This window comes from Silene latifolia, chromosome 9, assembly GCF_048544455.1.
Source record: "Silene latifolia isolate original U9 population chromosome 9, ASM4854445v1, whole genome shotgun sequence".
NCBI classification, from domain to species: domain Eukaryota; kingdom Viridiplantae; phylum Streptophyta; class Magnoliopsida; order Caryophyllales; family Caryophyllaceae; genus Silene; species Silene latifolia.
Genome location: NC_133534.1, coordinates 167787037 through 167800495, shown reverse-complemented (window position 1 = coordinate 167800495; position 13459 = coordinate 167787037). Strand labels below are relative to the sequence as shown.

The window sequence follows — 13459 nt, the reverse complement described above, 5'->3', positions numbered from 1 at the left end:
AGTAGTAAAAAGACAAAGATTCTCATCTTCACCAATGATAAAGTGTAGTATTCTAATCGGGTCATTAATATACGAGAAGCATTTTTCATTGAATGATTGGAGCCATGAATTAATGGTGATCAGTGTATGATTATTAGATGAATTTGGAGTTGCCATTGCAATTGTAAAAACGATTTTAACTACAAAAATAAGAAGTGAAGGAATTAATAAACATCTATCGTTTTAATAATACTTGTAAACAAGTATTGCATTTATATAGTGACCTCCACCCAACTAATATAAATGATTCCGAGATCCAAATTCATATTAATACGGGTACGGTAAGCCGAGTCATCCCTTATTAATATAACTCGGTGGATTAACCTCTTAATCGATTCTACTTTTAGAATTCTCGGTCGATAAAAATTACTCTAACTTTCATCTTTAGCCCGGAACACATGCGACTACGGTCACGAATACTTCCGTTGAGCTCAATCCAAATTTCGATGTAATAACATTTTATTACCCATTTACCCAACGTAACAAGGTTTGTATTACGGTAAAGCCGGCTCAACTCCCTTATAAAATTGGGATTCATGGTTTCTACTATTTGGTAAGGCTATTTCTCAATTATTATATGTGAGAGGTCTTGTCAATTTATTATCTATCACGTTTTAAGTGAACTAAAGCGGTGAACTACGATAATTATAATTGACACGGTCGATGACTCGATATGAAATGCATGTGTTGTTATGGCGATTTGGCAATGCATGTAACATATTAAAAGAAATGCAAAGCAATAAATAAAAATTTCTAGTATGGCCTTCCTAAAATAGAAAATCTAATAATCTATTACATATTCGGAAACCAACTCCTTTGGTCCCTTGAATCTTCAAGTGCTGCGCCTTCCAAGAACTCCGTCTTTGTCGGATCACCTTTCCAAATGGCACCGTCTTTGAAGATACTCTATAATTACAAATAATAATAAAAATACAAAGCTATTCCTAATACACATTTGTAAAATGGAAAAACTAATAAAAATAAAAGTGATGCGCGATCACATTAAATTACAACCGAATCAATATTCACTTTCATTACGGGTAATATCGATTAAAACTAAGGTCATACTAAGATAAAATTACATAATTCAAAATTATATAAATAAAAAACATTCAACAAATGAAATATGCAGCATTATAATATGTATCTATCATGCCAAATGATGTGCCAAATGGCCCTATTTATCTTATGTCGTATATATAACCCGGTTTTATGGAAATGCGTGATAATTACCTTTTAAAATCACTAATTAACACTTAAATCACATCTAAGCTCAAGTTAATTATCCTAACACCTTTTAGGACTCAAAAATTAGTCATCACTCAATTTTTGACAATAATTCAACTTGATTTAATTTTATGCTCATTTTTTACCTTAAAATCATATTATTTATGAAATAAATCCAAATTAAATTATAAAAATTTCAAAATTTTAATTTTAAATTTTTGAACATTCTGGAATAATTCCATGACACTCATAATATCAAAAATCATGGCTAAAATTTTCGAATTAATTTTGAGAAAATATAGTTGCAATTTATCGGTTTTATCTCATAAAACATCTAAAGTATCCAAAAATATTCCCATTAATTTTACAACTTTGGATCTGATAAGTGGGATATTTATGCAACCTAAAATAATTTTCTCATGCCATGCAAATCATTTTAGCTATTTATGCTAAAATAGTCACTATTTATGCCATTTTTACTCTAAAAATTCATAAATCATGCTAAATGAAATAATTTAACTCGAAATTTACATACACTATGTAAATTATGCATGTGACAACATATTAAAATTCCATGGCCCAATTCGAAGTATAACTATTTTTAACCATTTAACCTCTTTTAATCCATTTTTATCTCATAAAAATCATAAATCATGCAATATTAATCCAATTAATACGAGATTTTACACACAACTTGTAAAATATGCATGTGAGGTCATATAAAATTTTCAAGGTCAGAAACTTAGTTTAACTATTTTTAGCATTTTATTTCCCATTTTAGTCATAAAAATGTAATAAAATGACCAAAAATCCTTAAAATGAGCAATAAATTTCCATAAATCATAAAAATGACCTAAAAATATTTTAGGACCAGAATATATAACATGCATGATGATTTCGTGGCTTATACTTATAAATCACAAATTTTTAGTTTTATATGTTAACTTTTTAACTCGGAAAAACAATAACCGATTATGCATGCAACATCCTTATGCTCCGATACCACTTGTTAGATTCATATACCTATTATTAGACTCCTCTAATAGTGAACTAATTAACTTGTTAATTATTTGTTCTTTAGATCTAGTGCATGCATAACAAAATGATAGATTTATAAGAAAAACAATGTCTCTTACATTGATGCTTGGTTCGAAAATATGGGCACAAGTAAGGTCACCTTCCTTCACTTGTTCTTGAGCTTAATGTGATGGATGATCCTCCTAACACTCCAAGTATAGAAGACACTCCAATAAGTTGCACCCAAGATTTAACCCAAAAATTCCTACTAATATTAACTAGATATGTAGTAGAAATGTTACCTTAATGTTACTAATATTTCTAGTATTACTACCTCTAGTAATAGTGGAGAGTATTAGTATTTTAGAGAGTTTTTATGACTTTGCATGTGAGGAAAGACGAAGTAAAAACAAGCAAAAACAAGAGTAGGGAAAAATGAGCAACAAGTGCTCATATAAAGAGCACAAAACCGGTGGCTCCATTCATAGGGGGAATATTTTTCCTTTTGTTTTTACTCATTTGTATAGTGTAGATAGAGTAGTGTAAGAATAGGCATGATTAAAGCTTATGTGTTGTGTCACAATCACACTTTAATCAAAACAACAAAAGACAAATGAGCATCTTTTGCTCTTTCTTTTGGCCGAAATAATGGAGACATTTTGGTCCATTTTTGTCTTTTGTCATTTGTACCACAAATGCTTATAAGTCGTATGTTTAACTATCTTAAATAATTAATTATTAATGTAATCATTTAACACTTAAATATTACAATTAATAATATAATATACACTCCACTTTTGAGTAGTATACTACCATTATATCAATATATAATGGGTTCTTTAATTGCTAGTTACTTAAAATTACAACTTCTTGTAACTTTTAATAACCAATTACATCTACCGCAAAACTTATATAAAACCTCAACTAATTTAGCAATTTAACACTTAAATACTAAATTAAATCTTATTTAATCACATTACAATAAGACGCAAAATTACACTCCCATAATTAAGGAATTAATTAATCTGTATCGCATACAATTAATTAAATATCTATTTGGGCCTCATCCTATAGGTGTGACCTAAAGGGATCAACTGACCACCACCGTCACACGACAGTAATGTCAAACTCTAGTTAGCCAATCATTACCGATTAATGATGATCAGTTGACTATATAAAGAATCATCCCTTACACTCCCATAATTAAGGAATTAATTAATCTGTATCGCATACAATTAATTAAATATCTATTTGGGCCTCATCCTATAGGTGTGACCTAAAGGAATCAACTGACCACCACCGTCACACGACAGTAATGCCAAACTCTAGTTAGCCAATCATTACCGATTAATGATGATCAGTTGACTATATAAAGAATCATCCCTTTCGTATACTTAATATGAGATTTAATTATGATGTTAAATCATGTGATCGCACTATTGTTGAGGACACATTTTCCAACACAAACATGGGGAATGATTCATGCTTAATCTAATATGTTTTCATAATTAATTTGCTTGCTTGATGTGATTTCAACTTATGCACATGTTATGTTCGATGAAATGCGAGCTTATGAATCCTTGCATTTTTTGATCCATCACCCTTCTATTAAATGAGGCTTGTAAGCATATAAACCAACTCGAGCCTCATTAGACCATGCATATAGTTGAATAGGAAGGATTAAGTCGACTTGTAGGTGTTGTACAATCTAATCGATTTGGCTCTGGGACCCAAACCTTCTTAGGGATTGTAAGATATACACTAACTCGATCCCATCAGAACAATAAGTGCTTGCTATATAATTGAGAACATTTTTGTATGATCAACTCCCATGAATCCCCTATGAACCCATGATATCCTTGCACTTTTAGTCATTTATTTTCATCCTTCCTTTTATTGCTTGTTTTACTTTATTACTTCTATTAGTTTAGACTCACCAACCCCAACCCAAATCAATTGTGACACTAGCATAAATTAAGATAGGTAGACTTAGAACCAAAGCACACCGTCCCATGGATCAAACTCGACTTAACCACTAACTAGTTGTTTGTTGAGAAATATAAATGAGTTTGATTGATGGAGTGAACAACGACTCGCTCTACACCAAAACGCCGTTGCCGGGGATGGTGTTATGTGATTAAGTTCTTACTTGTTTGTCTATTTTAATTGTGCTTTAACCTTGAGGAACTTGTTACTCAAGGTTCGTTCATACCATTTTATTGTAGTTTCCATGCTTGTGGTTGTTTCCTTCTCTTAGCTATGATGGCTCAAGACTTCACACATGGAGTATGTGGTAGATTTTTTGAGTATGACTACAATGGGTATGGGGAGTTTGAGGAGCAAGTCAACACAAACCTACCCTACTACTCATACAATGAAAATCCTAGCTACTACCCAAACTTTCCCCACCAAAATCACCACATCCAATATGCACAACAACCACCCTCCCAATACCCACTTCACAATGAATTTCAAATGCCACAATACAACCACTTTCACACACACCCATAACAAGAAATTGAGCATGAATTTGACATTCAAAGTATGGTCCTCCAAATGATGGGAGATCAACAAAACTTCTTCAAACAAGTGCTAGAGGAGACCCAAAATAGGGACAACGTTCTTCAAGGCATTGTTACCCAAGGTGAGGAGTTGGCAATTCAAATTGCCCAAATGAAGGAATCCCAAATAAGTACTCCCCACCATTATTTAGACATTGATCATGAATGCGAGTTTGAAGGAGTAACCTTTGATGTGGAAGATGAGAAGTGGGAAGAGCCAATCTCCTTGAGCTCTTGTGAGTACGAAAGTGTGGTGTTTGATGAAGAAGACATGAGGTTGAGTACGCCAAATACTCTTAGCCTTTGTGAGTATGAGGGTGTGTCCTTTGATGTGAATATTGAGATGGTGGAGGATAAACTATTGAAGAAAGATGAAGCCCCCATTTATGATTCATATGAAGATAGCCATGATGACAAGATCGTGAAAGAAGCTTATGAAGAATATGTGTTTTGCAAGGACCTTTGGAATAGGGAAGAAGAATGGACTTGTGAAATCACCTTACTAGAGGAGCCCGTCCTTGAGAAATTTGAGGTATCATATCATGAAGATAATGAATATCTCCCCCCTATTGCCTATGAAGACCATTTCACACCCACCATGGAACCTATGATTGTTGGAGATGATATGGTGGATCTTCTCCAAAAAGTCAAATCATCGTTGTGGACATGGGCCACAGGCCGGTTTGTGGATTTGGGCCACCTACCAATCTGTGGTCACGGGCCACCTGCACGCCAAGCCAAATTGTGGACATGCAGCGGTCTTTTGAAAGCCATGCTCGGTGACGTAAAAATGCTTTCGACCAAATCGTTTTAGATCGGTCGGTTTTATCTCGGCAAAGGTCTTGAAACGATGTTGAGATGTTCGGAGTCTCCACCAAGCATTTGTGGGATGCTTGGAGCCCATTCGAATCCACTTTATACCTAGGTCAATCAAGGCAAAAAGCGGTGTTTGACATAGGTACTAAAGATAAGGACTCGTCACCCTTTTAGCATTCTATGCCTAAAATGGCTCTCGTACGCCCTGGATAAGGCCATCCATTATCTAAAGGTTCTGAGTAAGGGGTGAGGGTACGTATTGGGAAGCCCTTTAATCGGACACCCAATCCCGCCCGCGTTAGCGGCCTCTACTGATCGATCGTGGTTGTTTAAGTGCAAAAGTTGATAAAACGGTGTAAATGCATGAATGCACATCCAAAAGTTTTAACCTAATATGTGAGAATTTCCTAAGTCGGTTGTTTATGCATGTACCAAGAAATTGGTGTCAAAGTTGGATTTAGATTGGTTTGCATGTGAAAATGGAAATTAAACATCCATTTACCAAATTCGGATTATGATGCTTAACACGATCCATTATTTGAAAAAGAGTGTCAAATGACAAAGTGTAAAAACACATAAACTAAGGTGCAAGTACTAAAAGAGTAGAAATCCCGGGAGAGGAGAGAGATTCTAGAGAGAGAAAACCCTCAATAATAAAAAAAAGGGGGATTTAATTAAAGCAATGGCTGGGATTAAGAACCCTAATAAATCTAATACTTCAATTAACATCTCTAAATCAAAAACACCTTTAATTCAATCAAATTCACCGTTAGTTTCATCAAAATCAAAATCCAAAAAACATGTTGATTTAAATTCCGCTAGTACCAGTAAAACTAAGAGGCAATCACCTGTTCCTACTCACAATCAAACGTTCTCTCCTTTAGCTACGGTGGAGCTGGACGTGATTTTGGAGGAAGAACAGGAGGAGGAGGACGTCACTGAGGATGTTGACAAGCAGCCGGTACCGCGTCTCAAATTATCCAGTGAAGATGTTGCAGGTGAGATTAGCTACTGGTCTTCTGCTGTTTTCTGTTACATCCTGGGTGCGAAACCTCCGAGTAGTGTGATTACTGGTTTTGTTAAAAGAGTATGGCAGTCTTATGGTGTTCACCGCATTTTCCTTCCGAATGGTATTTTTTTGGTTCGCTTTAAATCAAAAGAAAAACAGATGGAAGTTGTTAGGAATGGGCACCTTATGTTTGATAGTAAACCAGTGATAGTCAAAGAGTGGACTCCTGAAGTTGAGCTGATAAAACATGATGTCCAATTGATTCCAATATGGATGAAATTATATGGCCTTGATATTAAGTTCTGGGGTCCAGGATGTTTAACTAAAATTTGTGGTTTAGTTGGGAAGTTTCTGCGTTGTGATGAGGCCACTGCTAACCGAGCATTCCTTGGGTATGCTAGACTTCTGGTGGAGGTTAAAATAGGACAGGAATTCCCAACTGAACTAATCTTTGAGGATGAGATGGGGAAGACCCAGAAGATTAAAGTGGTGTATGACTGGTTACCCCTTTCATGTGCCAAATGTAAAGGACTTGGGCATGTCACTGATCAATGTAGGAATGAGGTTAAGAAAGTGCAGAAGGTGTGGAGGCCAAAGGTTAAACATGTAGCTGGTGTCCAACTAGCGCAGAAACCCCAAACACCCATTGCAAGACCTGCTGCTAAGCCTAGGACTCCTGAAACGTCAATGGTCACTCCTGTCATGGAGCCCATTGCACCAACAGTCACTCCTGAAATTGGCCAGGGCAAGGTGGTGAATGAGGAATCTCTGCCTAGGAGGTTCATTACCAGATTGTTAAGACATGATTCTGGGGATCCTAGACTCTTTACTCCACGAGGTATAACCTTCATGGATGCCTTAAACCTTTCAATGCATAAGGCAAGAACTGAGAGTAAGAAGAAATTGGGGTTTTTAACCACAAATTCTGAGAATGGGTAGTCTGGGATTTTAGAATGTGCGTGACATGAATAACCTAAATAAACAGTAGGAAATAAAATGGTTTATCCATCAGAATAATGTAGGGTTATTTGGTATTTTGGAAACAAAAATAAAGGGGAGTAAGTGGACTCATGTTAGGAACAATATTTGTAGTGATTGGTCAATCTGTACTAATAACAGCTATCATCAGGGAGGGAGAGTTTGGTTGATGTGGGATCCCAATCTTTATCAGGTGGATGTACTGGATATTACAGCTCAGTGCATACACTCCAAAGTTTTTGATAAAATGAATAAGGTTTACTTTTGGGTCACTATGGTATATGGCTTCAATAAATTGCAGGAGAGGGAAAGCCTTTGGGAGAGACTCAAGTGTTATGCTTTACAGTGTGATGGCTCATGGGTAGTTTGTGGAGATTTCAATAACATAGTGTCTGTGGATGAGAGAATTGGAGGGACTGAGGTTACATGGGCTGAGATGGCTCCTATGAGGACTATGATGTCTGATTGTAATCTGTTTGAGCCTAAAGTGAAATGTTCTTTTTACACGTGGAACAATAAGCATGAGGCGGATACAAAGGTGTATAGCAGATTAGACAAGGTTATTATCAATGATGACTGACTCCTTTCTTTTCCTGATTCTGTTGCACACTTCCTCCCAGAAGGACTGTTTGACCACTACCCGTGTATCATTTCTATGGCTGAGACCTATGTGAGGAAAAAGCCCCCCTTCAAATACTTTAACATGTAGTCTCTAGCTGCAAACTACCATATTGTGGTGCAAACTGGGTGGAATATTGAGGTTCAGGGCACCCCAATGTTCAGGATTGTTAAGAAATTGAAAGGTTTAAAGCATAAGTTAAAAGAGCTGGACAGGGAACAATTCAGTGATATTGAGAACCTCACCCATGTTACTGAACTGTCCCTTAAACATTTCCAGGAACAGGTAATGAGTAATCCCTTGAATACTGATTTCTGTAATGCTGAGAAGGAGTGTGCCCATGAGCTCATCCAATTAAAGAATGCTAGGGACTCTTTCCTGGCTCAGAAAGCTAAAGAGGAATGGGCAAAGAATGGTGATGATAATACCTCCTTTTTTCATGCTAGTATCAAGAGAAGGAGGGCTTATAATAGAGTGTATCAAATTAAGGATAAGGATGGGGTCTTATGTTCTAAATCTCATGAGATTAAGCATGCCTTTGAGGAGTATTATTGTGGGCTCTTAGGCTCTTCCAAAGGGGTGAATCCAGTACACAAGGGGATTGTGCAATCTGGTAAATGTTTGACTGCTGAACACCGGAGTTTACTTACTCAAGTTGTCACTGATGATGAGATTAAGAAGGTAATGTTCTCTATACCTGGTACTAAAGCTCCAGGGCCTGATGGCTATAGTAGTCAATTTTTTAAAGACTCCTGGGCTATAGTAGGCAAGGATGTATGTGCTGCAGTAAGGAACATGATAAGTACTGGGAATATTTTGAAGGAATCCAACAATACCATCCTTACTTTGCTACCTAAAGTTGATCTGCCTGATACTGTCATGCAGTTCAGGCCAATTGCATGCTGCAATACAGTATACAAGTGTATGGCTAAAGTGGTGTGCTCCAGACTTAGCAGCATTCTCCCTGACATTATCCACCTTTCTCAGAGTGCATTTATTGCAGGCAGGGATATTGTGGGTAACATTTTAATATGCCAAGACCTCATTAAGTTATATAAAAGAAAAAACTGTTCTCCAAGGCTCATGATGAACATTGATCTTCAAAAAGCGTATGACTCCATTGAATGGAGTTATCTGAATGAAATGTTAAGGTATCTCAAATTTTCTGACACTACCATCAATCTTCTTATGCAGTGTGTGTCCTCCCCCTCCTATTCTTTATCTTTGAATGGTGAAGTGTTTGGATTCTTTAAAGGTAGAAGAGGGTTAAGGCAAGGGGATCCATTATCCCCTTTGTTATTTACAATTTGCTTGGAGTACTTGAGTAGGCTGCTTGGTGCCATTCCTAAAATTCACGGGTTCAGATTCCATCCCCTTTGTGCTAGACTCAGCATGAATCATTTATGATTTGTTGAAGATCTGTTAATGTTTAGTAGGGGGGACTTGGAGTCTGTTACTTTACTGCTTAGAGCTTTTGGCACCTTCTCTCTTGCTTCTGGTCTTCAAATGAACAAGGATAAATCTAACTTTTATTGTAATGGTGTCACTGAAAGTATTGTGCAGGCTATTGAGAATGCCTTAGATATGAGAAGGGCAACCATTCCTTTTAAGTACTTGGGGGTGAAAATTATGCCTAAGAGGTTGGGAATTTTGGAATTGTCAGTGCTTGATGGACAGGGTAACTGAGAGGATACAGAGGTTATGGGCTAGGAAACTCTGCTATGCTGGGAGAGTAGTCCTTATTTCCACAGTCCTTAGTACCTTACATAGCTATTGGGCCAGGATATTCATTATTCCAAAGACTGTTCTGAAGAAAATTGAGTCAATCTGCAGAGCTTTTTTGTGGTATAGGAATGAGAGTAGTGAAAGACCTTATTTGGTGTCTTGGAAACAGATATGTAAATCAAGAAGGAAAGGGGGTCTTGGCTTTAAAAACCTGCATACATGGAACCTAGCTCACATTGCTAAATATGTTTGGTGGGTGGAAAAGAAGGCATACCACTTATGGGTTCGGTGGGTGCATGCCATTTATATAAAAGATAGAATTTGGAAGGATTATGAGCCTTCCAGCTGTTCTAGTTGGGCCTGGAAGCGTATATGTCAGGTTAAGAATACATTCAAACCTTTACTATTTGATGCTACTTGAAGAGGTCTTGATCGGGAATATTTTACCCAGATGGGATACTCCTGGTTGGAAGAAGAAGCTGATGATGTTTCCTGGTATCCTTGGATTCAGAATAGAGTGTTACTCCCAAAACATTCTTTTCTTATCTGGCTGATTGCTCAGAACAGACTACTTACCCAAGACAGGTTGATCAAGATGAATATCATAAAGGGAAATTGCTGTTTTTTGTGTGGTACCGCAGAGGAGTCCATTGATCACTTGTTCTTCCTATGCCCTTTTAGTCAGAAATGCAAGCAGCTTCTGGCAGCATGGCTAGATTGCTTCATTCCTGATCAGGGTATTATTCTATGGTGGATAGGATAAAGGTGCAGATCTCTATTTATGAAGCAGTGCATTACAGCTGGACTGGCATGCCTTATGTATGGGATCTGGTTTGCTAGGAATAAGAGTCGTATTGATCATGTTATCCCTCTCCCTGCTGTTGTTTTAAAGCAGGTGATAGGGCTTTTTAGTATGCAGTTGAAGTGTCATAGATTAGGGCATAGTGACTGGAGAGTTCAGGCCTGGTTAGCACGTCTAGAACAAAGCATGTAACAGACTAAAGAAGCACATCTCTAGTGACAAATTTGTTTGGTTGGGCTTCAATATAACACTTACATTTCCCAAAAAAAAACACGTAAACTTGTCAATCTGATCTGTCATGTATACGGGTTAACTGTAGTCGGGATCGTCCTAGATAAGTACTAAAAATGAGACAGAACAGTGCCAAGCAGCCCCATTGGGGCGCGAGCCTTTTAGCGAGTGAAGGGGCTCTGCCCAGGTTTATAAAAGATGAAAACAGGAGGCCTTGGGGCGCGAGCCATGAGCCAAACTAAGAGGCGTCTCCTGGTTGTAAAAAGGTTGTTTAAAACCATTTTAAAAGGTTGTTAAAAAGGTTATTTAAAACCGTATTTGTGATGAATGATTGCAAATGTTGTTTGCATGACTCGGGATAATTATTATTATGTTATTAATATTTGTTGTAGGGTTTGCAAGTTTGAAAAGCATAGTTTATAGATAAAAATGTAAAATGTTTGATTTGAACTAAATATGTTAAGTTAATTTCTTTGTAATTAGTCAAGTTTGTCATCGTACTCGGATTAAACCGACATGGTATAAAGAACCAAGGATGATTATGAATTATGACTAATATATTTACAAATTTAAATAAATGAGAAAAATGCTAAATAAAAGAAAAGGGTGTTAAAATACCCATTAAAATGTAATTAACCAAACAATATCACCGAGTCACGGATTAAACCGTCATGGTATATGGAACCAAGGGTGATTATAATTTATGGCTAAAAGGTTTGTCATAAAAATGATTTGAAACATTTGAAATGGTAAAAACCGATTGCAAATAAGAAATGAAATAAAGAGGAAAGACGAGAACAAACACGATTGAGTCTAACCTGAGAACCCACAAGAGGCGCGAGCCTCTTTGCATAGCAAAGGGCTTCTGTCTCGGGCCAAAACTCGGTTTTGGCTTGTTTAACCTATATTTGAATCGTGTTATGCATTGTTCATGCATATAAACTCATAAAAATAGTAAAGACATGAAATAAATGAGATATTTATACCCTCAAACTTACGTGTATTGATGTTTGCGAAGTAGACGACTTTAGAGACGGTTTTCTCGTTGTGACTAATTGCTATCAAAGAAGTTTAAAAAGGTGCCTTAAAAAAGGATTTTGTTTTGAAAATATGTTAATTAAAACATGTTGATTAATGTTGAGTTGGTCGAATGGGTCGGTCGAATGCACGGCGACGGTACCAAACAAAATGTGTAAGGCTTGTGTTTACGATCGGTAGGTCGAAAACACGTGTCCATTTTGTGACTTAGGAATTCGAGTCTAGAATTTTAAGGGAGAAGGAGGGGGCGGACTCTCGCGTGAGTTTTATGGTGTGTGATGGTGGGTATTTATAGAGAAATAGGGATGGTAGCAAGTTGGTTAGGTTTGCTTGCTGGCCAAGGGCATGCCTAAAGAGGCGCGAGCTACCTTGTGATGGAAAGGGGTGTACTGTCCCTTTCGCAAATTTGGATTTTGCATTTGTTCTAATCAATGTTTTGTTGGTTTGATTTGTGGTCTTTGAGGTTTTCTTAGCCGTGTAAGCTTCCTCTTGGGTGATATTTGGGGTAGGTATTTTGTGTCTTTGACTCGGGTTTGACCTGTGTGAGTCGGGATTTGAATTTCGAGTCAGTTTTTGGCTCGGTGTCGGTTTAGACTCTAAATAGGGTCATTTTAATGGAAATGACATGATAAAGACATTCATGGCATTATTTTTGACATTCGAGATTTGGGTTGACTCGGGTTGACTCGAGTTGCGGGTTTCTGAGTTGGTTTTGGGTCCGAAGACGGTTTTAACTCTAAATAGTGTTATTTTAATGCAAATGAAGTTAGAAAACTTTTTATGAAATCATTTTTCATATCCGAGTAGTGCATTAAACCGTCTCATGTATAGCCAATCCACGCACGTATATCAAAAACACGTTATAGTCCGATCATCATCAGGTAGTTTTTGGCAGGTGCAGATACTGGGTATCTACAGAGCCCCCACTTTGAATGAGGCTTGGACAGGGCGAAAGTCAAAGTATGATCTCCAGGTCAATCGAAGATTACAACCTGAAGACCATTGCGACGTCGAGGCGACTCAAAAAGGTTTGAGCCAAGGACCTGCCGTCGTGAAGGGCGACGTCGAGGCGACTCGTGGATTCGAGTCAAGGACCTGTCGTCGGGAACAGTTTAGAGTCTGTCGACTTCCGGTTCGGGTCATTTAAAGTCCGTTAGACTACGTATAAAGGCTCGCCAGCCATAAGAAGGAGTCATACCTGAGGCATCTTCGGGTACGTCCTTGAGTCATATCTTGTTTGCGGACAAAGGCTCGCCATCTATGTGGAGGAGTCGTTACCGAGGCATCTTCGGGATACGTCCTCGATCCTTATATTATCTGCGGACAAAGGCTCGCCAGCTGCTGCGCGTTGTAAGGCTCGCCAGCCATAGGACGGAGTCATAGCTGAGGCATCTTCA

General features: G+C 37.4%; 1 protein-coding gene across 1 annotated transcript; it reads left to right on the top strand.

Annotated features, from left to right (window-relative positions):
• Positions 1–6342: 6342 nt before the first annotated feature.
• LOC141601863 (uncharacterized) lies at positions 6343–9952 on the top strand. The gene is made up of 4 exons (XM_074422169.1): positions 6343–7604; positions 7789–8206; positions 8357–9417; positions 9703–9952. Exons 1-4 carry the CDS (start codon positions 6343–6345, stop codon positions 9950–9952), a joined length of 2991 nt encoding a protein of 996 aa, XP_074278270.1.
• The last annotated feature ends 3507 nt before the right edge of the window (positions 9953–13459 follow it).

Bases quoted from the DNA above. Each gene is read 5' to 3' on its own strand.
- LOC141601863 (XM_074422169.1), top strand. From the start codon at position 6,343: ATGGCTGGGATTAAGAACCCTAATAAATCTAATACTTCAATTAACATC. The intron at 7,605-7,788 runs GTAGTCTGGGAT...TACTAATAACAG, and splicing joins ACCACAAATTCTGAGAATGG to CTATCATCAGGGAGGGAGAG. The intron at 8,207-8,356 runs GTTATTATCAAT...TTTAACATGTAG, and splicing joins TGTATAGCAGATTAGACAAG to TCTCTAGCTGCAAACTACCA.